We start from the raw sequence: 26,212 nt of genomic DNA on the forward strand, positions 1-26,212 counted from the left end.
AGTTTCATCCTAGGACGATATAAAAATGGAATTCCTGGAGTATATAGTATAGCAAATAGAAAGTTGACAGGAAGAACGGTAAGGTCAGGCTTCTGCGCATGCACACTCTATCCCTCATAATGTGATTGCCTGATAATGCGGTCACCGTTGGACAATCTTGAAACTCACTCTGGGTGGCATTGACTTCCCACTGAAGGACACAGAGGAAGGCAGATGCAAGTCTGACATGGCTAATTGGGAGGTGTGTGGTCCTCTTGGAGCCTTTTCCTGAGATGTGACAGACTGCGTGCCAAGACTAATCAAGCCCAACTGCTCCCCACTTCTGCTGAATCATATGGGGCTGCATTACAGCATCTGAAGGAACCTGGGACTTCTCTCTCGTGATGTTGAAGCTCTAGATAGGAAATGGAAAGTCTGGGAGCACAGGTGGTGTTTGCATTTCTCTCTGCACTTGAAGGCTATAACTTTGGAAAGGATGGAGACGAAAGTAAATGGTATTAGAGACCAAGATTTCTGTATTCTAGATTGAAAGCTAAAATACATTGCATGTGGGCTAGACAGGAATATGCTGCATTCCTAAATCAGAGGTTTCCTAACAGAAATATCAATGATTAAAACTGAAGTTTCTTTAAATGTATTTAAGGAAACACGGCAAAGAATTATGTTTTAAATGGAGAGCTAGCGAAAAGTCCTTTTAGTAATCTCAAAGAAAACAAGAAGGGACAAAGGAGAACCGAGTGATGCTTTCACTGCTCATTCGGTGGGAAAATGCCATTGAAAGTTCAGCCATCAAAAATATTGCAAAATGGGAAATTGAAGAATGTTTGACAGCTACTTAATATTACTTAAGATTGTATATTTATAATGTTATTATCCAGGTTTGGAATACAAATTGGTTAGGTTGCTTCTGCGATGTACAATATTGACCCTATTTCCATATTATTTCTCTCTGTAATAATTGTCAATTGCACTCAATTATCTTGATTGCTATATTTTTACAATATCTTTGTATTTATACAATGTATTCATGTATTATGCAATCTTGTATTTAGACAATTTCAATTTTATAATGCTTTTGTTTAAAATATATATTTATTTATTCACATCCTCCCTACCCCCCCAAAAAAGAAACACTCATACACATAAAATAATAAAACATATCTAAAATGATCAGACAGCATAAATAAGAAAAATATTGGGCGCATACATCGAAGCTTGAAAGTTAGTTGTCCAAAAGTAAATTAAGAAGGTTTTAGCTTAGTATGAAATTCTGATGTACCAATGAACTCAGTCCTGGACTGAGTTAGACCTCCTCTCTCCTCTGCTCCGCATTCCTCAGACTGCATCTACAGCATTTTGTCCAGTGCTCAGCACTGTATCTGGGAGACTATGAGGATGCCTGGGAATCATGATGACTCATGGGGTCACCCAGTACCCTCAGGATGTTGCCCTTTCTGTGTACAGGGCTGTCACAAAGCCCAGAGTTATGCTTGTGCTCCAGGACGACAGAGGAAAGAATGGCTGTGGATTCCACAGGACATGTGAGTCTGAGTGAGCGCATGCACGCATTTCTTTGAGTGGAAAATGTAGGAAGAACTGTAGGCTGTGGTTGTTGGAAAGACGAGAGACATCTTTGGTGGCAGGCATTAACCAACAGAAGTGACATGTCTCTCTGCAAAGGAAGAAAGCTACATTACAAAGGTCTTCTCAGCTTTTAAGAGTCTGTGGTCCTATGACCAGGGAGGGAGATAGAGAGGGAAATTAATGAGAGATAATTACTGGGCTTTGAAGCTATGTGGTTTGGATGAGGCGGTGTATGTGACACAGAGACAGATAAATAGGGAAGGGAACTTGTGAGAGAAGAGGGGGTGAGGCTAAGAGTCAGAAAATGCAGAACTGCCCTAGAGGAAGAAAGACACTAGTTTAAGTGGCTTTGGATTCACTTAATAACATTATTTTTTTCCCTGTGGATTTAGGACCCAATCCTGTCCTATACGATCTTATTAAATTCCATGTGTAAGAAAGAAAAGAAAATATGAAAATTTAATAGACTCTTAATTTTTGAGCAAGTACATACATGCACACACACACACACACACACACACACACACACACACACACACACACACCAGAGAGAGAGAGAGAGAGAGAGAGAGAGAGAGAGAGAGAGAGAGAGAGATTGAGATTAGACAACTAAAAAGTTAGAAAATGTTCAAATTTGTCTGAGGTCAAAGTTCTAATAGGATTTAAATTTATATTCCTAGTCTACCAGTACATAAATTCTCATCTATCTAAATAAAATTCAAATAAATACATTTTGTTTATAACGTTAATATGAAGATGACTCGGAGGACCTTTGCAGGATATAAATTTTCAAAGAAAAGTTCAACAGCATTTAATGTGATACATATTTATCTACGATTGGGTAAAATGTCACTTAGTTTTTCTTTATCTTTCAGTCACACTCTGCTTTGTATGTTCTGGATAAAGAGTAAATACTATGTTTCATTAAGTGGCTAAAGACACTTTAAGAGAAGGTAGTTGATCTTCATTTTCCAGTCACACATGCTCAAATCCACTGGACTTAAAGGTGTGAGTTGGCATATTTAATTTTTATATGTAAGTTAGATCTAGCTTAATGCTCTAGTCTCATGAAAAAAATCAATTTCAAAGTTAATCTCTTAGGATTTAAATATATAACTTTAAGATAAAAATGAAAATAAATGGTTTCATTGACATTACACCTAATTAAATGAATCTGCGTGTGATTTGTTGCTATAAACATTATCATCGAAAACCTTCAGAATAATGACACAAAAGGGAGAATACTGACACAAAGAGGGGCATATACCTTATTGACAAGGACGATAACCTTCCCGGATTCACACGCCTGCTTCTTCTTGTCTAAGTGATCTTTGGTGATGTAAACTGCCACTCTGGTTTTCCCGCTCCCCGTGGGGAGGCAGATAATAATATTCTTCCCATCCAGGGCAGGCTGGGCCACTTCCATTTGGTAAGGCCTGAGCTGCAGTTCTGGCTTGGGGGATGCTCTTTTTGTCCCCATGATGGTATCTTCATCTGAGAGAAACAAAAATGGAAAAGTGGTGTAAGGGAAAAGGCAATGAAGACGAGAAGGTGTGGAAGTCCCGAAACTGATGCTAGGGTTTAGCAGTTTAAGGTCCTGTCCTCTGTGTTTCACTACCTCACTTTCTGCTTGCTGTACTAGGGTGTGTCAGCTCTGTCTTTCAGGACTGAACCAGGTTCCCTATGATGGAGTGAATTAACAGCATAGAGGCCTTGGGAGGAGCATATAGGGGATAGTTCTCAGAGAGAGAGCAGTTCCCCTCCTGGATCGCAGAAAGGATGTTGTGTGGGCTTGTAGGTCCCTATTGCTAATGTACAGGATTTCTGGGGTCTTTGCTCGGTCTCTTGTCCTCTGGGTCTCTCTTAGCCCTTCTCCCGTTAAAGCAAGGCGGGCTACAAAGGAAGACTGATGAGTCTTCACTGCTCTCATGTATGTTATTTTCTTATTAAAAAGATGGAAAAATAACAGCTGGAACAACTTCCCTAATTTGCTAAAATATCAACCTAATAACTAAATGCTACAAAGCACATGCCTGCTGTCATGTACTGGTATCTGTGAGCCTTTAGGAGCTCTGGGGCTATATGTAAACTGGAACATCACTTGTATGTCATGTGCATGCATATATACATATGTATGTGTGTGTGTATGTATATATTCTGACAGATTATTCTACTTTTAAATCTGATAATAGTGTAAATGCTTTATAAATAACTTTTTATTGTTTAAGGAGTAATGACAAAATAGTTCTATGTTCAGTATAAATTTAAAAAGTATAGTTTGGATGCACAGTTAATAGCATCTGTATATGCGGCACTTGTGGACATGAAGAGCTGTCTCTCTGTCTCTGTCTCTGTCTCTGTCTCTGTGTGTGTGTGTGTAGGAGAGAGAGAAAGAGAGAGAGAGGGAGAGAGAGAGAGAGAGAAAGAGAGAGGCACAGAGAAAGACAGAGTTAAAGAGACAGAGTGTGGGGATATCATTTGCATTTGAGGATACTGAGCTATAATGCATACTTAGAGGACAGTAGTAAAGCACTTCCTTTAATTAGTAATCAAATGATAAAACATAATTGTGTAGTTTTAAGCTAAACTGTGATTTGTCACGTAGTTTTAGTTTGTCACGTAGTTTTGTTTTAGCAAAATCCACTGCAAGTATTTCCATAACACACACATTATTAAATCAAAAGCGCTGACGAAGTAAATGCTAGCGTGGTGGTTTTATAAATGCTAGAATAATTTTATTATGACACGTCTGGGTTGAGATCTATGTTGTTCGGAAGGGACCATGTTTCCCCATCACCTTAGCCGAGAGGAAAGGCCCTGAATGCACTGCTCACCACGCGCAATGTAGGAAAACAAATATTATTTCAACTGTAACATCCACCTGTGCTTTACAGCATCAGATGGGTGAAGTGACAGTGCTTATCTGTACTTCAGCATGCACGCAAGAGTGCTCACCCCTTATCAATGGCCACAATAAGACTAAACTAACACCAACCCATTAGCTTTAAAAAACTTGCTGACAGCTCCTTTTCCGCAAAACGTTGGTTGTGTTTACGTGGGTTTCAACTTGCTGAGCTAGAACTATCTGAACGGGTAGGGAAAGTCACACCAAACAGCACTTAGTGGGTAGTGGGAACCATCTACAGGGTAAGCAGGGCATTTGCCTTTACGCATGAATAAAGGCAGATGCAATACGTTTACACTATGGTTGGGTCATCCGCCCGCAGAGTCACTCTACGGCTTCTTCATAAAAAAGAATCCACAAGACCATCAGCATCTTAAATTCACTTCCCATTATATTTCTGTAAAGTTCAGATTTATTTAATGATAACATTTCGTTCCCACCAACTGGCTTTCATAAGTAATAAAATTTTTAACATTTCTTCTCGGCTAAAAGTATGACTACCCAACTTCTCCCAAAAGAGCAAGTTAATAATGAAAGACACATTTTAAGCAGTCCTCTAAGTCAAGACACAGAAATTCGTATCAATAAATTCCCTGTTAACTTTACTCTATCAAAAGTTTGGTATAGATTTAAAAACAATGAATGTTGCATTCCTTGTGGTAATCGTGTGTACTTTTTTGGTAGTGATTTTCCCACTTTGATTGTTAGGTTTTCTATTATATCATCTGGTAGCAAATCTTAAAAAGAGGAAAAATTAGGGATTTCCTAGGTCTCTTTTCCAGAAACCCAAAACCCAAGTAAAATGAATGAGCTCCCAGTGCATGTGTTAGAGTCTGAAAGGGAAGTGACCCACAGTCTCCTGTGTCCTCCACAGGTAGCTCTGCTTGGGGAAGATGTCCTGGAAGGTTGGGTCTCACTGGAGGTGGTGAGTAACTGGGCTGACCTGAGGGGAAACTTTGAGAGTTACAGTCTGAACAACTTGCTTCCTTCTGCCTGAGAACTAAGCAAAACAATTCACTCTCTAGCTTCTACAGTGGGAGTGACAGCCCCTCCACCCCCCATGCTGGCTCTACCACAGTAGAGTGTTAGCAGCTAAACCACAGACTAGAGCAATTCTTTCTCCCCCAAGTTGTTTCTTGTCAAGTATGTGCTTAAGGGATCAGAGAAAAAAAGGCAAATAAAATATAGTGGGTTTTTATTATATTATTAGAACTAAAAGGGATTAGAAGAGTCAAAGGTCCACCACTTTTAAGATTTGACCCGAGAATCAAAGTTATGAGGTTTCGCTGCTACTGAATTGGTCATGTGCCAGTAATTCATTCTGAAGGCATCTCTTGTATGCTATCCTGCCGACGTGAACTTGTTTCTCTTATATCTTTGGTTGTGAGTCTAGCCTCTAACGGCTGAACCACCTCTCCAGCCCGCAAACTTGTTTCTCAAAGGACCTCAGTATCGGGAATGAAGGTAATATATAATTTACCTGATATATCATAAATGACCTATACCAGTCAAGACTAGGAGGTCCAGTGGGCAGCCAAGAGATTTAAAACAGAAAAATAGAGTGGATTTGGAAAAGAAAAATAGAGTTGGATTCAATGTGAGAAAAGCATCCAAAGAAATATGCTGGGTTAGTGCTAAATATTCTGCCTGATTCTTGCCTTATCACATCTTTTGACACAAGGATGGAAAAAAACCATCCATATAAGTAATTGAAAAAAAGGAGTTTCATTTTCTCTATCACCAGAAGGAGAAAACTGGGCTGAAATCAATGAGCCATGAGCCAGTATCAAGCAAAAATTAAATGTTTAATTTTGGTTTATTTATTTATCCTTTCCTCTCTCTGCGGTAATCAATATAACCCAATTACAGAATCAACATGACCCAACTCTATCGTCAATATAACCGAGATCATAATCAATTAAGCCCAATAATAAAAATGGTATTTAAAGTAGTGACAGGCTTTAAAATACACTGCACATTCCCTTTAAAATAAAAGCCAGTTGAATATCTTTAAATGATATCACAACATGTAAATGGTCAGAAATGAAATGAAGTAGGAGTTTAAATAATAGCATTCTATTGGAAGTGCAGCATGTGGCAAATTTCATTCTCACATGGATTTTGACAGCTGAGTTATTCTTGGAGAGGAAAGGTCTGCCACTGAGTGTGTTTGAAATCGACAAAGCATCCTCTTACCTATAGTGTGTAACCACGGGAAAAAACATTCCTATTGGACAAATATTAATAGACCATCTTCTCAAAATAGCAGGAGGCACATTCTCCATATCAGGTCAATATGGATTGACAAAAAGTGTCACTGCTCTGAGAAGCAATATATCTTTCTAAAGCGGGGGAAAGAGAAATCTTGTAACCTAATTAGACTATTTAAGCTCAAAGAGCGCTAGCAATCACATCCTGCTATAGTTATGATATGTCCACAAAGATCATAATACAACTGCCTATGGCACCTTTGAAGGGGGGTTAGTGAGATGGAGATTAAGCTCCCTTATGACATCGGCCAGAAAGGTGAAAACAATTTCGGTTCTTGCAGTATTTATTATTCGATGAGCCAACATGCATTTAATCTTTCAGCAATTTACCAAAAGCTCTTATTAAACGACTTCTACGTGGATTTAGTAAGCACTTAAGGGTCAAATATTCCACAAATGTTATCACTTCCAAATTTTACTGCCCGCTATGCAAAAATCATTGTTTGCTCCTAACCACTGATCCATCTAGACCTCGAAGGGCATCCTTGGAAAATGCATTTGCTTTTAAAAACGTTATTTGCCTTTGAAAATGTGTTTGCTTTTCGAAAGTAGGTTGCGTTCAGATTTATCATGTCTTTCATGCCACATTGAAGACGAGAAATCGGCAAATGTATTTGCTAACAGCTCTAAGTAGGCAAAATGCCCTGCAAATAGAGGATGCGTTTTAGATATTTATTGAGTGAATGAATATTGTTGAGAAGCCCTTACTTAGACAAATACAGACGAGGACAGGGCAAAGCAGCTCTCAGAACAACCCATATGGACCGACACTGTCAGCTAGAGTATATTCAGAGTTTTAGCATCAGCGGCACACAGTAGAAGTGGTATTAAATTTAACTCTTTCACAACAAAGATCGAGTACCACATTCAGTCCACAGGGAGAACTTAACACTGACCGATCTAAATGGAAAACAAGCTGACTTCAGCCCCCCCTCCCCTTTTCTAAATGACAAAGTCATGACTGACATTTGGTGAACTGGCTTTCCTCACGCTAACTTGTAAAGGATGCAGGAGTGCAACTCGGAGGGACATATGTGTGTGTGTGTGTGTGTGTGTGTGTGTGTGTGTGTGTGTGTATGTGTGTGTGTGTATATATATATATATATATATATATATATATATACACACATACATACATATGGTATAATCTGATTTCAAATACTTTTAAGGCAAATGGGCATGCCTATGTAAACTCTTTCCCCCCTGTTATTTGTCTGTAGTTCTGTAACTCTTACAACGCAGAACAAAATGAACCACGCCGTACTTTCTAAGTAAAAGCAACCCAATCACAAAGGGGAAGAAGAAGATAACTTGTTTCTTAACTTGTCAGTTTTCCTCTGGTCCTCAACTGGCTTACTGCCAACTCATTTGGTTTGTTAATTTTTTTTTTTTGCAGTGCATTTTCTTCGTCCTTTTAGGCTAATATCGACAGGTGAGCAGTAGGACATCAATAACCCATCAGCCACCGCCGAAAGATGCTATCCCTCCAGCCCCCAGGACCTAACATTCAAAAGATAGGATGAGATAATTCGCATCGACCAAGCTGACAAGTTAGGAAGCCTAATAAGAGGAAGTATTGATAGGAGCGGGGGACACTGGAAGCAGGGGTTCTCACTTCCTGCAGATGTGAGAGGCAGCCAATATGGAGAACAGGATGGGAGATACCTATTCAGGTTTTCATTTACTGACCAAAACCCCATGTAGGCTCTGCTCTGACTACATCCAAATCAGATCTCACTTAGCTTTGTTTATGTGTAATTTCTAGCTAGACTATCGTTTTAAGAGGGGCCCTAAATATTCTCTGCAGTCACAATACTATTACCAGCAGTATTAATATCCTGTCTTAGTACACTTGACCAGAAGAACAATCCTGTAAGAGGTAAATACGCCAAACCGCACAGAGAATTTAAGTGCAGTTAAATTAGCTTGAGCAGATTTCATGGACAGCACGGGTGACGCGAGTCTATGAGATGTGACTTATGCCTGACCCGGAGGCACACACTAGATCAAGATTCTAGTTTTCTTATAAGACTTGAGCAAGTTACACTGTTAAAGAGAGTAAGTGGCAAAGTTCCAAAATGACTTGCTGTTGAAAAAAAATTGCTTTAATTGCATAAATCCATTAGGGAGGCTACGCACAGCCCCCGTGCGTCCCACTCTATGGTGTCTTGTTTCACACTTTTTTTCAGGTTTACACAACAGTTAGGCAGTACCTGAATCACTTCCCATGGTGCCTGAATCCCTGCCCATGTTGCTGTTATGTCCAAGACTTTCATCGAAGCAGCTGACACTTCCTTCTGCCAAACTTGTGTCTGATTCTGCAAAGGAAAACATTTTAAAATATTTAAAAAATATTTCTGAGAATAAACGTATTTTAACTGCACACCTCTACAGCACTCAGTACATACAGTTCAATGCAAGTGGGGAAGGCACACCCAAGCAAGCCTGAATAAAAGGTAAAGTTTCACACAGGCTCCACTGAAAACATTGCACTAAGGATGAGCAGCTGCCCAGAATGACTCAAATCCCCGATACCTACCCACAGTCCTTAACACCCAACAGGAAGGGAAATGTGAATTCCTGCACATTTGGGATTTGAATTATGGATCTTACCTGTACACATAAATTCTGTCTCCCGAGAAAGGTTTTCTAAGCTTAAGAGCAACTTTTAAACAAAAATTAGTATAAAAATCGTTGGGCTGTTTCATGCACAATGGCGTTGGAATGAGCAAGGCATAAAATTTAATAAAGTATCCAGACCTGCTGACCAGTTATGGAATTATCATCTCGGAGATAAATAAACATGAATTTCAAAAGCTCCAAAAGGATCTTCTCAAAGAGAATATGACTGACGTTTGGCATTACATTTGCTCGAGTCTGTGAGTCTGGAAATGTTTCTCTTTACTATAATTATAGGAAGCTGCCACCAACCAAAAATATGAATGGCAAGTGAATGCCCTTCCCCGAATCCCACTGCTGCGCTCCCAGGTCAGGGTCACTCCTCTTTGACATCCTTCTTTCTTTCTCCAGCTTATCTCCCAAGATGTATGTCATCTCATTGTCAAGGAGCAAGCCTCACAGTCAACAGAGAAACCTCGGGGCACAGGAGCTCTTGAAGCTGACTTGGAATCAGAAAGACCCGTGAAACTTGCCGTTCGGGTTGCTGTGATCCTAGGCCCCTCTTACGTAAGATGGGTGTGGTATCAGTTACCTGTTTTAATTGGTGACTACTGTGCAATGCTACACAATATCTACCCGGCTGGCAGAAGAGCTTAATTGAAATGAATCAAATGATACTATTCTACATATATCCTAAGTATATTTATCCTATAAAAAGGACATCATATCTTATTTCATAATGTTCTTGTAATTAATTCGATTGTGTAACATTTACACTTTTAACTTGTTAGGCAACTATCATTTCATCTCCAAACCCTAGTGAACTATATCAAGATACCAGTTAGTTATTTAAAACTACTGTCATTATAATTCTGCTTCTATGCATATAGGCCAAATCCTATCAGTGCCACATTTTTTAAGCGCTGAAATAGACATAGATAAAAACAAATACACTGTATATTTATTGGTATAGCTTGAGAGGGAGAATGTACAGTTCAAAGTTACCAGCATGTTCTTTATTTGACGGGGCTCGTCATTCTGAATCAGATGCGTAGAGCTTCCTCACACAGGCCACTCTTTTTGAGTGTGTGCTTAATGAGTTTGACAAATGTTTCCCGTTCCACAGGTAACCAACGGAGATATTTTTATCCCCCTACAAGTACCCTCGAGCTTCTCTGCTCTTGATACTTCCCTGCTGTCCGTTGCCTACCACTGGTCTGGATTCTGGCTCCCCAGCCTTATCCTTTCTAGAATGTGTTGCAATTGGATTCATGAAACATACAACCTTCTCTTAACTTAGAGTACAATATCTGGGAGCCATTCACGCTTTGTGTATCAGTAATTCCTTGCTTTTTGTTGTGTACTTTTGTTCCTATGGAATATGTCCTTGGCCTATTAGGCCTCTCCCTACAATTTCATTTAGTCCATTTAGGTTGAAAGATAACATCGGAATTTCAGCCCATGCTAATCAAATACGTAAGACATCGTCGTTAAAAAATTAGAAGCTGAAAAGGAAGTTGTGCAAAGACTCTCAGTGGACATGCATACTGTTTAACTATATTAGCACAACATAAATACACTAATGTGAAAATACTGTGCTTATCAGTTGTCACAGATTAGCTCCGGAACTCAGATTTGAGGAATCCCTCGTGATTACACGGGAAAACCTGTATATCTCACAGAGAGATTTTTAAATATGGCACTTTGCAATTCCCAGAGGTATGTCTTGTTAGAAGCTCAGAGGCGAGTGTGGGATAGAACTGTCAAGTCGAAGAGCGTTTTGGGCAGATGTACTGATGAAAAGAGACTATGATTTGTAAGGGGAAGGCAAGGTGTAAAATAAGATGGGAGAATGTCATTGCAAAGATAATTCCATGTCTAGACACACAGGCCAAGATTTCTGTGGCAAAAAGTAAATTTCGACATATTTTCCATTTGTTATTTTAAATGTAGAATTGAGAGCTGGAAAATGCCAATAAACACAATCTAGAAATTAGATATTGTTCCTGATAAATTTTTCCAGTGCAATAGATAGAGAAATCCTATTTGACCTTTTTTTTCATTCCCCAATGATTAGCAGTTAAACTATAATCTTAAACTCATTCTCGGTATATGTTAAGTCGAGTTTTCTCCCCGCCTTCGTTCTAGCATATGTAAGTTTGTGGTGGAAGCTGCATACAGAGTAAGCAGATAATTTATTGATAATTATTAGTGAATAATTGATAATATTCATTAGCATTGGTACTAAATACAGCGGGTGGCGGATTAAGCTCAGTATTTGGTTACATAGATTTCACAATCACATCTTGTACGGTGTCAAAACACTGAGCTCAGAGCTTTCCCAGATGTAATGCAAATTATGGTAGTATCTTCTGCCGTAGACACCCCCATTAGCAACTCAACTTTAAAGGTGAGAAACCAATATTCAGAGAGGTTAAATGACTCATCCGTGTCACCCAGCATCCCAGTGCTTCTTACTCAGCGCTCATGACTCATCATTCGTGTGCAGGGGATCTCTAAGCTTCTGCATCCTCGGTGCTAAGGGAAATGAAGCTCACTTTAAGACATCAATTTCATTGTAACGTCAAGGTCTCCCTAAAAACTAAACCATCTTATCCTTCCAAGGAACAAGTTAGAGAGATGTTGGCTCTTTGCTAATACATTCTGACTCATGGATGGACACCAACTTTCCACTCCTTTCTCCACACTTGCACTTGCACACCTATCACGAAGGGACGCTTCTGCCTTCAAAGCACAAACCCAATCTTAGCAACTCGGTCAAGAGATCACTGTAACGGTAAAAAGGTGGACAGAGAGCTCCCTTGCTTTGTTTAAAGTGCACGCAAGCCCCAGCTTCTCCTCACAAAAGGCAATGTAATTTCCCAAGCAGCCCTTTTTTGTGCAATATTATTTGTTCTTTCTTAGAAATAGATTCATTAAAGAAAAGAAATCTAATAATAAAGAAAATAGTCTATCTCCAGCGGCACTGAAAGTTCCTTCCCTGCAGGTTTTCTCTTTGAAATCGATTTAAGAAAATGTGCGTGCACGTGTGCATATATACCTCCAGAAAAGCAATACCAAGAAATTGTTGATGCATTTCTTTTACAACAACAAACCATGTTTCGAGTCTATGTAGCAAAAGTGAATTGCTACAACTGATTTACTTATGATCCTCCTGTTTTTGTCTTTGACGTTTCCAAGGCAGGTCAGTCTGGAAGGTTCTAAGATTCAAAGCAATGCACTTTTCCTCTTAGAGAAGACATGCAAAGCAGAGGTTGGAGGCACGGCTTTCCTGTGAAGTGATCCGGTGCTTTGGAGACCAGGGATGCCTCCCAGATCTGAACTCAGCCACTGCTCACAGGTGGCTTGTTTCCATTTAAAATTACAGATAGTCGCTTCTACAGTTTTACATTTTATTGTAATGGTGATCCTGTTAAACCAGGGACAAGATTTTTGAAGGGAAATAAATTTAATAAACTCTTGTAGATTTGTATCATATATTGGAATCACAGTGTTCAATGGGCTTAATTGACTTTTACATATGTCATTTTCTTCTAAGGGAGTGATCAAAGCCAACTAGGAAATAAATTTGAAAATGGCAGGCATGTCTATTAATATAGTTGTCTATATGGAATTAATTGGGGCCAGAGGAAAAAATCATACTTGTTCAATTAGGAGATAGATGGATTTTCAAAATAAGAAAAAATAAAGAATAATAACTTCACAAGTAAGATAAAAACAACAGCTTTGCTTACAATGACAGTAATCTCTAAGAGAGGCTGTAAAATCATGTGTGGGGGCAAAAAAAAAATCTCTTCATTTTGGAAACACGTTTTTGAATATTTTGGTAATAGTAAAAAATATTACTGGAATCTTAGAAATTTCGTATTTTTTAATGTGTTATAGACCTTACATACTTTTAAAACATTTTAAAAATCGTTTAGAAACCAAAAAAATTCACAATAAAATATTGAAAGCAAAGATGGGGAGGTGGGAGGGTTGGCGAGTTTAGATTCATTTTAATGCAACGTCTGCCCTCTGCTGGAATATACTAGTATAGCAGGCAATGAACAAATAATACTGTGTTTCCTATAAGGCTCCCTTAAGTAAAACGCAACTTCTTTTCCCTCAGGTAGACTTTCTCCTAGTCTAGAAACTTTTCACGCTGCGGACTCTATCTTTTCCTTCTTGCAGCAATCCATCACAGCTTCTCTCTGTGGTGAAAAGTGGGTTTACATGCGGCAGGAAACAGCGGCAGCGAAAAGGATTTCCCTGTACCTCGGTGAAGAACATATATGCTCTGTTCTGTTCTCCCTGGAGCTGGTGGGGACAGGGTCTACACCTCACTGAATTCCATCTCTCAGAGAAGTCATACTTTTCTCTTACTGTGACCTTGCCTTACACTTGAACATCATACCTATCTTTCCTCGAGTTTCATAATGCTCTTGCCGGGGTTGGGGATTTAGCTCAGTGGTAGTGCGCTTGCCTAGCAAGCGCAAGGGCCTGGGTTCGGTCCCCAGCTCCGAAAAAAAGAAAAAGGAAGAAAAAAAAAAAACATAATGCTCTTGCCACAGATTAACCCAAGAGCTTGAAGCACATCCTTGTGTTGGCACAGACACAAGGCTGCGTGGACCCCTTAAACGGGCTTACTTTCATACTGCTAATAATACATATTTCCTTTTCTTTAGGAATAACAATCTTTTCTTTGAGAGGAAATAGATTACTTTTATTTTCAGCTCTATGTATATGGATCTACACACACGCTCACATTTTGGTCTGTCATAGTTCGCTCTGTGTGCCAGGGAACATGTGTTCCTGCAGAATGGAGAGAAGCCACCTCCACCCACCTTGCATATTCTATCCTGGATCCAAGCTTCTAGGAAATGAGTTCCCCAAAGAGAAAAAGAAAATCTCTCTTAGAGCCACAGGCCCACATGGCCATTCGTGGAGCTCCTCTGCTCCTGTTTATAGGTGTATGTGTGTTTGCGTAAGTGCGTGCATGCATGTGTGTATGTATGTGCGTGTGTAAGCGCACTCATGTGTGCGTGTGTGCGTGTGTGCATGTGCACATGTGTGCACATGTGTGCATGCGCATGTATGTGTGTGCTGAAATATGTCAGCTAGAATTAAATATGAGTCATGCATAACGATGTTGGCTTAACGTTTATCATCTCTGCCTGCTATCCTTTGCTCCAGGGGCCAAACACAGAAAGAACGTTATTAAAATATAGGGTTGTAAAAGTGACTACACCTACCAGGAGAACTTACCCCCTAACTTAATGATGAAGGTAGAATGTTCTAGACATTCACAATTCTAGACCTTGATAACCACACTAGAAGTCCTGTCATTAACAGCAGCCATGGACTGTAAGAAAGAAGAAGATGACTTGGAAACTTTAAATTCATAGATGCCTGCTGGAAAGGCTGAAGGACCTAAGCGATCCTAACCAGACCGGAGGGAAGTGCAAGCGCAGATATCACTAAGGGTGCCCAGGTAATGCTCAATGACAGGTTCTTGCCGGGGCTTAAAATGACTGCCAACTTCCAAGGTACACATCTTCTCATCATGAGCAATGCCAAGCTGCCAGCGTGATGCCCTGGGGTAATTTCTTACATGCACTGTGATGGTATTTCATGAATATCCAGACAATGAAATATTAATTTAAGGGAGTTTTAATTTTCGTTTTGTTTTGTTTGTTCTCCTTGGGCAACAGCAGGAAAAATCTCTAAGACACATTAGTTCTCTTCGGTCTTAGAGGTCTTAATGTGTATTTCTGTCCCCAGTCACCCTCTTACATCACATTTCTGACACACTTCAAGCTTTCTTATAACTTCCTTTAGTGGTGACGTTCACTCAGCCTGAAATGTTATCAGTCACATCTGTTCACAAAACCACCAGAAGGCAGCCGTCCATGGCTCAGACGAATGTCTGTCCTTCCCGCCTAGCTAAGGTTCTTTGGGGTAACCTTCCTTCTTTCTCAAGTCTGCCTCCAAACCCTTTAACACCTAGATTTGGGGCTTTTCTTTCCTTTCTATTGATTTTCCTTGACTTGGTTACTGTTTGTCTTTGAGAGCTTGTGATACATATTTTCCTATCCAGAGCATATCATATTAAGATATGAACAAAATGGTTTGGTGTGCCCTGACCAACTCAATTCTCTCTTGCCACTAGTCTGGCTTTCAGTCCTTCTTCACAACTCAAGGTAGAGAAGGTAAGTTCTGATAATCAAACCAAAATTTGAGACCATCGCTTTGTGATGATCCTGCTCAAAGAGTTGTTTGAAGTTATAAAATAAACCCAATCTATATTAATTTCGCTGTAGACATGCACTACTCAGTTTTCTTACTGATAAAAATACCCGTGGCATTATCGCCCAACTCTGGATGACTGGCTGATAGCCCTTTTAGAACAGCTGTGCAGCTGTGAGTCACAGAACACGCTCGGTTAGAAAAGAAGGAACATAAAATCCTTCATAAGCATTAATCCCAGCATACTCCTCCCTTTCCCTCCCCCTCTCTTCAAATTACTATCTACCCTTAAATGGCCCCTGCAGTACTGCAAACCCAGTGAATGGTAACTGAATTTAAGAAAATATGAAGGATGGACCACATAATATGAGCCAACTCTGAAACGGTAATATACTGCTCCAGTCATGGTCTTCCTTTAGCTTCAAATGTTGTGGCATTTATTTCTAGGTTTCTAAAAAATTGCTAGATTTTTCTACAGGATAGGGATAAGAAGCGCTATTCGGATCCTTAAGTGCAAGGATAAATTTCGTGACACTTTCACAGAAATAAGTATAGACTGAGCCTAAGATTGGACTTTTGGTCTATGAAAAGGAACAACAAAAACAAAAACAGAAAACAAAAAACAGAAAACAAAAAACAAAACAAAACAACAACTACCAAAAAAGTGCTGTGACAGATTGGGCCAGGGAGAAAGAGCCTGTTTTATAAAGGTCAATTTTTAAACCCCTCCTACAGAACATGATCTATGCAAAATATCTTCACAATATATTCCAAAGCATAATGTCACCGGATAAACCTAAGGAGCTGAACATATGGGGGAATGAAAAAGAAGGTATTACAGTCTGAAAACAAGCAGGTTGGTGAGCTCATTAGCTGGGGTGGAATTTTAAAATCTTCACGTGAACGAATATATAAATCAAAATATACACACGCGTGCTGGGTCATGCGCACTGTATATTCACACATGGCACGCTAGTTACATTATCATTTTCCACACTGGAGCAGAGACATCCTCTCTTTATAAATGTCAAAGCGCCCTCTGCTGATCGTTCTGAGGTACTTGCATTTCTAGAGTCCAAACAAGGTGCTCTAATGGATCCAAAGAGAAGCTTCAGGATTTGTTGTTTGTGCAGTGTTATGTAAAAGTGTTCCTTCCAAACCCAGTAGCAGTCCCCTTGTTTGAAATCTCATTTACTATACTTTTTTTTTCATTTACTATACTTTTATTTTACCATAGCACTTCATTTCCTAAAATAGAATAATAAAAATGCCACGTTAAAAAGTAACTACTCACTTGTTTTGCCCAAGCAATAGCAGATATTTAGAAATGACTTTAATTTTTCTGTAACTGTATAGAATTAAAATAATCTGTAGAATGGGATAAGTCCCTTTGGAGTCTTCCACGTAAATATGGTCAAAGGAAACATCAAAATTCTGTGATATTTTGTTCTAAAATTGCCAGTGACTTCAGAAGGCAGGAGAGCCATATACATCATGACCATCCCACTGCAGTTCTAAAATGTGCAGCTGCCATTTAGAAATTACTGTGTTAATTTGGGAAAGACAATGCTTTAAAGGAAATCTTTGTTTATTTTAATTAAACCAAGAAAAAACTGCATTTCAAGGGGGGGGGGGAGACAGCATCTCTCTCAGGCATTTTTCTTTATTGTGAGAATTTCATAACTGTCTTCAATAACATATTATTGTTACTCCCCATTTTCCTCCTCCTGCTTCCCCTAAATTCCCCATATTTCTCTCAGTGTGTCTCCTACCCTACACGTAAGGTATGTGGTAAACACACATGGTGTGTGTATGTGTGTGTGTGTGTGTGTAATTCCAGTCAGTGCAAGCAGTCAATCCTGAATAGTGAAGGAGCAGAAAAGAAGAAATGCCAACCCCCACATGTGCTGAGAGGGTGAAACGATCATCTAGAACTTTCCACAGGAGATTCTAGTCTGTCGCCCTTTGGAGGAAGGATAAATGTCATTAAAACCAGTTTAGCTCGAGCCACTGCGCTGTCTGGTGAGGTGTGAAGGAGGTAGAAGGTTGTAAAAGCGATTCCTGAAGGACCTTCAGGAAAAGCTACTTACAGCTGATAGACTTAAATGCAACTATGGACTAAAAGACGTGCGAACTGGCTCAGAAAGATAATAAGCAATATCCCAATCTAAAATTACAGACTTCTCCTATCTTTTATTATTGCACATTTAAAAAAAAAATCCGAGTTTACAAAACACACATGCAGCTTAAGAAACAAGGTTTGTTGTTGCCCTTGTTGCTGTTGTTACTTTTAGCGACCACTAAGAGTATTAACCCATCTTGTTGGAACAAAATAATGGCACACTATCTTCATCAATAAGCTGTGCACAGCACTGTGCAAATGTATCAACCCGTGGCACGCTCTCACAGATATTTTCATCGTTAATGCTAAGAACGACTGGATAGGCAAACAGCCTCTACTAAATTTAGCAGTAAAGTATTGCAAGCCAAGTAACTCCATGGGTGAGGCTATAGAGATTAGTGGCAGAGCACTGGCCCAGCATGAGAGAGGCCATGAATGCAGTCACCAGCACAAAATGAAGAAACAAACAGGAAGTGACTTCTCTGAGTCAACAACAAGTTGTTTTGTTTGTTGGTTTGTTCATTGGTAGTCCTTGGTTCCTAAGCTCAGACGAACCTACGATCATAAGACCAAAATGAGCAGAAACCGGTAATAACTTGAGTCATTTCTTAGCAGCTGCTCCTAAAGCAAAGCTCTGGAGCAGAGGCATCGTAACTTCCTAAGCAAGCGACCCTGCACGGTTGGCTTGGAGAGACTCAGGATAAGACTAACCTATTCACAGACGCAGGCACGGAAGACCCTGCAGGTCAGAGGACTCCTGCGAGCCTGGCAGGGTTCTAGCCTGTCCAGTTTACTCTACAAGCTCTCTCACCAACACGCATTTGAGTGTTTTGCACTAAGCTTAGCCCTTAGTGAACTGCGGGGCAAACCTCACAGAGTGGGAAGCTCCACATGGTCTATGGCCCGTTTTGCTGTGTTCCTCGCTGTGTATATAGGATTGAACGGGAGCTCCGGTACATGGCGGAAGATTATGAGAGTTGTTTGTTTGGCTTTGCTTTGTTTGCTTATGAAGTAAAAGAAGGGAAGGAAGGGAAGGGAGACAGAGAGGTCAGCATGAAAGTAATGGCAGAAGGTAATGCTACCAAAACGTAAAAGCTAAAGGAAACTAACAAGAAAACACAGACCCTGCCGTTTCTATCCACTACGATCGGCCATTATGATGACTCATGATTTCCTTACAGGATCCATGCTAAACTCAAGAAAATAAATCTTTATAGTAAAGAGGGGAGAAATTTTAAAATCTTGCCTTCAATTTTACTCTCTTTCAAACTCAGGCTAGACAACTGCATGCTAATGGGAAACCGATGAAGTGTGAGATGCAGGCTCCTCTGGGGTGGGTTTCTAAGATGGTCAGTGACGTCAGGTAGCACACAAAGACCCCTCTTCTGGATATGGCTTTGCTATAGAATCATGGTTTCTGAAGGAAGGCTCGGGCACTCACCGGAGAAGACAAAGCCTGTAGTATTTAGGTTTAAAGCGCTTTACTACTCTATGCTTTAAGCCCTCAGGGCTGCATATTTGGAGCCATGGGTAGCTGGTGCCTGCGATCTTGGGATGAAAGTTGGAATCTGGAGTCCAACTCTGTATTTCAAGACCCCTCTACCCTCCACCTGGTGGTGGTTCAGATGATCAGGAACACCTCAGAAGCATCGCCAGCAAGTATGCAAGTTATCTTCCATACATGAGAATTTAAAAAAAGGAAAAAAAAGGTTCCATATACGTAGAAAAGGCATAAAGAAAGCACATATATAGAAATTTCCCAACAGATTCCATTAATTTTCACATTTTATATATGTTAAGAATTATGTTTCCAAACCTAATGAACATGAATGGGATTAAAAAAAACAACGCACTCCCTAAAAATGATATTAGTGAGGGTTGATATCTTATGTATTTAAATAGTTGATATAAACCAGGAGGAAAAATACAAATGTGTTCATATGAAAGGTCACAGGCATTCAAAAACAGCCCAATGGAAAAAAAAATAGTACAAATGAGTAAAATTCAAATGTGTATTCAGATTATCAAAATATCTATTTTTATCGTAACTGAACTGGCAGAGGATGGAAATGATGCCTCGCATTCCTACAGCAAAGGTTGGGAGGAAGAGGGTACTCATCTAGCTGGGAAGAACAAGTAAATCAGTATAAATGCCTACGGTGAGAGTTCACACTAAGTATCAACTGTGTTAAAACTGTATAAATCGTCTGACCCAGAGACTCCAATTATATATATTTCTAATGAGTTAAACATGACATAAGTGCAGAGGGCTCTAAAGGCATTGTTCCTGATGCCGTAATTTGGAGACTTGGTGCCAACACTTGTTTAATTGCATCCAATGATGTTTCTATTACTCAGTCGGTCAAAAACCTCAAGCAACACCTCAAACGAGCATGGGAAAATTATAGTTCCGCACGCAGGTACGCAGAAGAAAGGGCAGGAGGCACCCCAAATGTCACCCATAAAGGATATTATGGGAGCATGGGTGGCTTCACAGTGCCCCTATGCATCCCAAATTTTCTAGTGCCACAGGGATGGCTTAAGCAAGTTTAAACTAGAGTGCAAAGGCGAGCTGGAGTATTTTTAGACGTAGCTATTTTTGAAAGTCAAGTTGTATAGATACACAATTTGACAAATGTGTAAGGGCAGTAAATACTTAAAACGCATCACTTATTGTTGGTCTGCCTGGATTATACGCTACTCTTCTTTTTATAAAGTTAAAATATAGTTATATTATGTCCTCTCTCCTATCTAACTGTACCCCCAACACACACCCTCTGCAACATGGCCTCTTCAATTGTTGTTACACACACACACACACACACACACACACACACACACACACACGCACACACACGCAAATATAACTATAGCCTAACAGTCTGCTTAGTGTTGTTTGAACTTTTGTCTTTAGGGCTGATCCCTTGGTATTGGATAAGCAACTAGGGGCTCATCCACAGGGAGTGAGCATTAATTCTCCCTCTCTGCAGGCATTGATGGTCTGTAGTCCTTCATCACTGGCAAATTAGAAAATAATGTGCCAATCATGAAAGATAAGCACACACCTGGGTCAGTATCACATTAGAACGACCCACACGTTTTTAAACTGTGAAATAGGGAGCATATATGTTCCCATTCATCCTGGTTTTTCGATATAAAAACCTATTTAAACCTAAGAGTAGCAGTTTTAATCTTCTCCAAATTACCATTTGAATAACAACTCCCAGTGACACCCGGGTCCAAATTCGCCTTGTGTTTCATAGGTTCTGGTGTCATAGGGGTGCCGACTGAATTTTTCTGAAGAAATAGTTATGATACACAAGGCATTTTCACGTGTCAGGTACCTGTGGTCACAGAAGAATCTGCAAAGGAAGCCTCTGGTGAGGTGTCCTCTATGGTCCAGGCCTCTGTCTCCAGACTTAATGCATCGATGGCGGGCAGAAGGGGCTCGTTAGCTGCAGGCCTGTCTTTGTGAGATGCGTTATCCAAGTCTGTGAATAGCAAGTATTGATGTAAATGACAGGGTGGCAACAAGTTTCCACACAGTGTGTACAGATGCCTTTGGTGTTCTTAAAATATAGCTGGGTCTGTTTCTCATACACTGTTTATACTTTTTAACACTGACATTTCCAGAGACTTTGTTATTTCGGTGTAACACAAAGAGACGTACTTTTACTTTTACCGCCACTACAGTTGAGTATTCGTGTAACAGTGACTTTTTATGTGGAAAGGCAAGCTAGTCAAATATTAATGGGATCAGGAGGAAGTGAGATGGCTTCCTGTCTGACCTCTGTCTTTGGGAAGTCACTCTCGGACTCCATGACTCCGAGCTCTATTTAAGGCTGAATTAATGGAGATGCAAATCGGGTGGCTTTCTTTAGCCTTTACTTGCCATTTTGTTCCTGCCTCCATGATCATGAGATGTTCATCTGCTTTAATGTCACACAGAGCCCATGCGTTCCGGATTCCTGGGATTTCTTATTTCAACTGAACGAAAACTTCTATTTTCTCCACTTTTCCATTTTACCTCCCCTGCCCTTTGGCCTCCAGCACACAGGAGTATTTAAGCCGCAGCCTGATGGCCATGTGGACCCTCTGCTGCCTGAGGGAGCCTATGTCTACCACACACGCTCCTAAACCTACTTAATACACTATGAGATTTTGGGGGCCGATTTATTTTTTTCTCTGGAGCTCTAGTTCAGGGTCCTCTCAGCCTGTGTTTTGTCTACGAGGGTGATGTGTTGCAACGGTAAAAGGCTGGACACTTCAGGGAGGGAGACCAAGAAGATCAAATTTCTGGTCCTTGAGCAATTTCAATCTGTCAGAGGAGTTTGAGCCATAAATACCTTCTTTTAAAAAAGGAAAGAAAAATATGTATATGTTATAGATACACATGTATAATCGTAATTACATATATTAAGAACTGTGTTTATATATATTAAGAGTTATACATATATGTACGTATATATAAGATGTGTATATGCATGTGTATATATGACATATATATATAGTTTTTTTTCCCAGATTATTCCATCCTAAACAGCAAAGGAAAAACCCATCTAGCCTGGCGTGGAGAATTTCCTAAAGAAAATGATTATGGCTTCAGATGAAGCTAAATTGACAGTGTTTATAACTAGCTATTAGCTATTATAGCATTGCCATGCCCCTTTAAGACACAGGTCACTCTAAGGTGTCAGATCCCACAGCCCAAAAGAAATCAGGCCACTCCACCAACACCTGAGGCCTGTACCCTGTACAACTCCTTGCTGCTGACCCTCTTGCCATATAGCTTATACCCAACTACACTGTACAGTGTAGACCTTCCTGTCACCCCCAACAGTTATAAACGTCAGAGGATTTCCTGAAGACCCTCTTCCCTGTCTTACTCTACCTTTATTCCGCCCTTAACCTGCTCTTCTTAAAGAAACCATTCTATGGTTTAACGTCAGGTGCGCCTTCCCTTCAAAGCCTGCTATGCTGTTGTTCAAACACTGGCTGTTGTCTTTGACCCGTTCCTGAGTTCAAGGCCCAGCCTTTCTGCTCATATACCTCAGAACTGCAGTTATGTGTCAGTTCCTTTGAGTATCCCACACAGTGACGGGTCTCTTCTTCTTCTTTATTTAACAGTTACTAAGTTTTAAAACGATGACCGTCCAGAACTCGGGAGATGGCTCAGAGATTTAGAGTACTTGCTGCTGTTCCAGAGGACAGGGCTTTGATTCCCAGCACCCTCGTGGCAGCTCAGAATTGTCTGTAACTCTAGGGTCTGCTGTTTTTTTTTCTGGCCTCCTGGAGCACCAGGCATGCAAATGGTGCACAGACATACCCGTAAGCAAAACACTTATGCAGATAAAATTAAATAAACAATAAATAAATAATAAATAAAATAATCAACTCACTTTATAGATGCTACAAATCCATTTACTTATGTTGAATAATTTACTTCTCATAATAACCTGGCCCGGTAAGTGAAATTATTATGCCCATTTCACAGACAAGTAAGGTGAAACCCAAGGAGGTGGAGTAGCTGACCGAAGGTGACAGGTCCAGAGAAAGGGGCCAGAATCACATAAGAATATGGATTTCAAACCTGGGGTCCTCTGCCATGGCAACGCACCACAGCCTGGGTGTTTTAAAAAGAATAAATGTAGACCTCCCTCACGGTGCTCTACATAGCCAACTGTCATGGTGCTTGGGATGGGCCATCTGCTTAGCGTACTCCCCTTTCTCACGGCGTCCTCCACGATAAGACGGAAGGTAGAACTTGTCTTCCTTCCTCATTTTAAAAGCCCCCAATCATAGCACAAGCTGAAGCTTCTCCAGATCTTCTGTATTTTCATTAATGATTCTTTATTCTCTTTTATATTTTACCATAACCGAGCAGGGAGAAACAAAGCCACTCCTGGCCCAGTCCTGTAAATCAATTGGCCCAGGAAGAATGCAGGGATGAAGAACTTGTCACGCAGGTGTGAAGACCTGAGTTAAAACCCCAGGAACTCACGGGAAGCAGGGAGGGTACGCATGTCTGTTATGACCTCAGTGCTCCTAGGGAGATGGGAGGCAGAGGCAGGGAGTCTTTGGGGCAGCTAGTCTGCGGTATGCAGAGAGACTAACAGAGAAAGCCTATCCCAGACAAGGTATAAGAGGACAGAGACACCCAACGTTGTCCTGCAATCTCTACTTGTTTTCTGTGGCACACAGACACCTGCGCAGAGGGATACATGGACAAACACAATTGAGCATGCTCCCCACCCAACACACACACACACACACACACACACACACACACACACCACACTCACACACACACACACACCACACTCACACACACACACACACACCACACTCACACACACACACACACACACTCACACACACAGACAGACAGACAGAGACTGATTGAATGAAGAATCTCCTACCTGACTTTCAATTTTTTAAAATTTTAATTACAATATTATTTTTCCTCTTTCCTTCTAACCCTTCCTATGCCTCCTGGTTCTAACCCCTCCCACGTCCCCCTCCCACTTCCTCTCCATCTCATGATCTCCTTTTCTCTGATTCTTACTGTTACACTTAAACATACACATGAATCAATACAAAATACTGCTTGATTAATGAGTCTATTTGGTTTTGATTGAGAGTGTATGACTTCAGAGATGACTACTTTTTATTAAATAATAAATTTGGGGGTCCATTGCTGGGAGATACAAATTCTCCCTCTCTTAGCAGCCCTTGGTTGCTCATAATTTTTTTGTCTAGGAGTGGGACCCAATGTCTGGCTCTTGTTTAGGCCGCCATATTGTTGGGATATTATGGCTGTGGCTTCCCTGTCCTTTCTAAAAGACAGCAGACTTTCTGGTTCTCTAGCTCTTACAATCTTCCTGTTCCCTCGTCATATTCCCTGAGCCTTAGGTATAAGAGTTGGGTTTCAGATGTATTTGTTGTGACCCTTCTCCCATAGGGCAGCTGGTGTCTGGTGACCTGTTGCTCTTGGTAATGCCCTCCAAATGCAAAGAGAAGGAGGAAAGGGGAGGGAGAGGAGGGGGAGGAGGAGGGGGAGGAGGGGGAAGAGGAGGGGGAGGAGGAGGAAGAGGAAGAGGGGGAGGAGGGGGAAGAGGAGGAGGGGGAGGAGGGGGGAGGAGGGAGGGAAGGAGGAGGGGGAGGAGGAGGAGAAGGAGAAGGAGAAGGAGAAGAAGAAGAAAAGGAAAAGAAGAAGAAGAGAAGAAGAAGAAGACAACTTCTTTTATTTTTTTACAGTCCAGTCATTAGCCACATCTTGGTCCACCCTCCCACAGTTCCTCATCCCATTCCTCATCCCCTGTGTCCAAGAGGATGTCCTTACTCACACCCCTACTCCCCACCCCCACCCCACCCCACCCTTTTAAAATGTTGATTCTAAATTTTTGATGTTTGGCACTACAGTTTGAGGCCTCATTGAAATCTCAATCACTTTGCATACAAAATCTCCCTGATAACATTGGAAATACCTGTGCTCTCTTCTGGGCAGCTCACACCTGTTAGCTCTTGGACTAGCGCATCGTTTCCAGTTTGGCGAAGAACATCCAGGAAGGTAGAAAACCAGTTTTCTTTCTGCACTATCCTTCTCAGCAGTTCTCTTACTCCTGACTCATTCCCACTATTTCCCGCAGCAGAAATCTATTATTTCAACAGAAAAAAAGAGAGAGAAAACACCCTTTGAGCATAGTAAAAGTGAAAATGATCCAAAGGAAAACCAACGGGTAAAGCATACATATAAACAAAGGCTTACATCCAAATGCTAAAGAATACCCAGGTAACCATGGGGGTATTCTAGGGTCTATCTGGAAAAAAGTATTGTTAAGCCAAAACCTCTTCTAAATATGCAATATGTAAAGTATGCCGGTGGGGTTGCTCAATGGTTAGAGGTACTTGCTGCTAAGTTACACGTGCTAAGTTTGACTCTGTGGTGGAAGGGGAAAGCCAGTTCTCACAACCCGTCCCCTGACCTCTTCACACACATCCCAGAACATTTCCTCCACCGTTTCCCATTTCAAAATAAAATTCAAAACAAAAACTCTAATAAAAAGAAAACACTAAAATAATAGACAGATTAATAAATGCTTTGCTTGAGCTCCTATGACCAAACCCAAAAGAATCTTCAGTTTGTATCCCCGTTGTGTCTCGTGTGTGTGTGTGTGTGTGTGTGTGTGTGTGTGTGTGTGTGTGTTTTATGGATATGTGCATGCATGCATACAGATGTGCTTGTCTATGCATAGAAGTGTAAACACCAGAAACTGACCTTTGCTGTCCCTTTTTAATTCAGTTCTTCCTTCTTTGAGGATCTAATTGAACTAGGAACTTACTATTTTGGTTAACCGGCCACTCAGTGAGGCACCAGCTCTGCCTAACTCTGCCCCCCAGAATATAAGACATTTATTTTCAATATATTTTGGGTTTGCTATTTTCTTTCAACCTCATTGATGA

At 40.5% G+C, this 26,212-nt stretch overlaps 1 protein-coding gene across 14 annotated transcripts in view; it reads right to left on the bottom strand.

Annotated features, from left to right (window-relative positions):
- The window catches only part of Ifih1 (interferon induced with helicase C domain 1), a 48,113-nt gene that overhangs the window by 17,208 nt on the left and 4,693 nt on the right, over positions 1-26,212 (bottom strand). For all 14 annotated transcript variants that reach the window (XM_087653827.1, XM_087653820.1, XM_087653823.1 and 11 more), the window contains 4 exon segments: positions 25,237-25,405; positions 21,094-21,240; positions 8,973-9,077; positions 2,852-3,078 (listed from right to left, as the gene is read on the bottom strand). In XM_087653827.1, coding sequence (XP_087509953.1) covers positions 2,852-3,078; positions 8,973-9,009 — 264 coding nt within the window. In that variant the 5' untranslated portion in view covers positions 9,010-9,077; positions 21,094-21,240; positions 25,237-25,405.

This window comes from Rattus norvegicus, chromosome 3, assembly GCF_021556685.1.
Source record: "Rattus norvegicus strain SHRSP/BbbUtx chromosome 3, alternate assembly SHRSP_T2T, whole genome shotgun sequence".
NCBI lineage: Eukaryota > Metazoa > Chordata > Mammalia > Rodentia > Muridae > Rattus > Rattus norvegicus.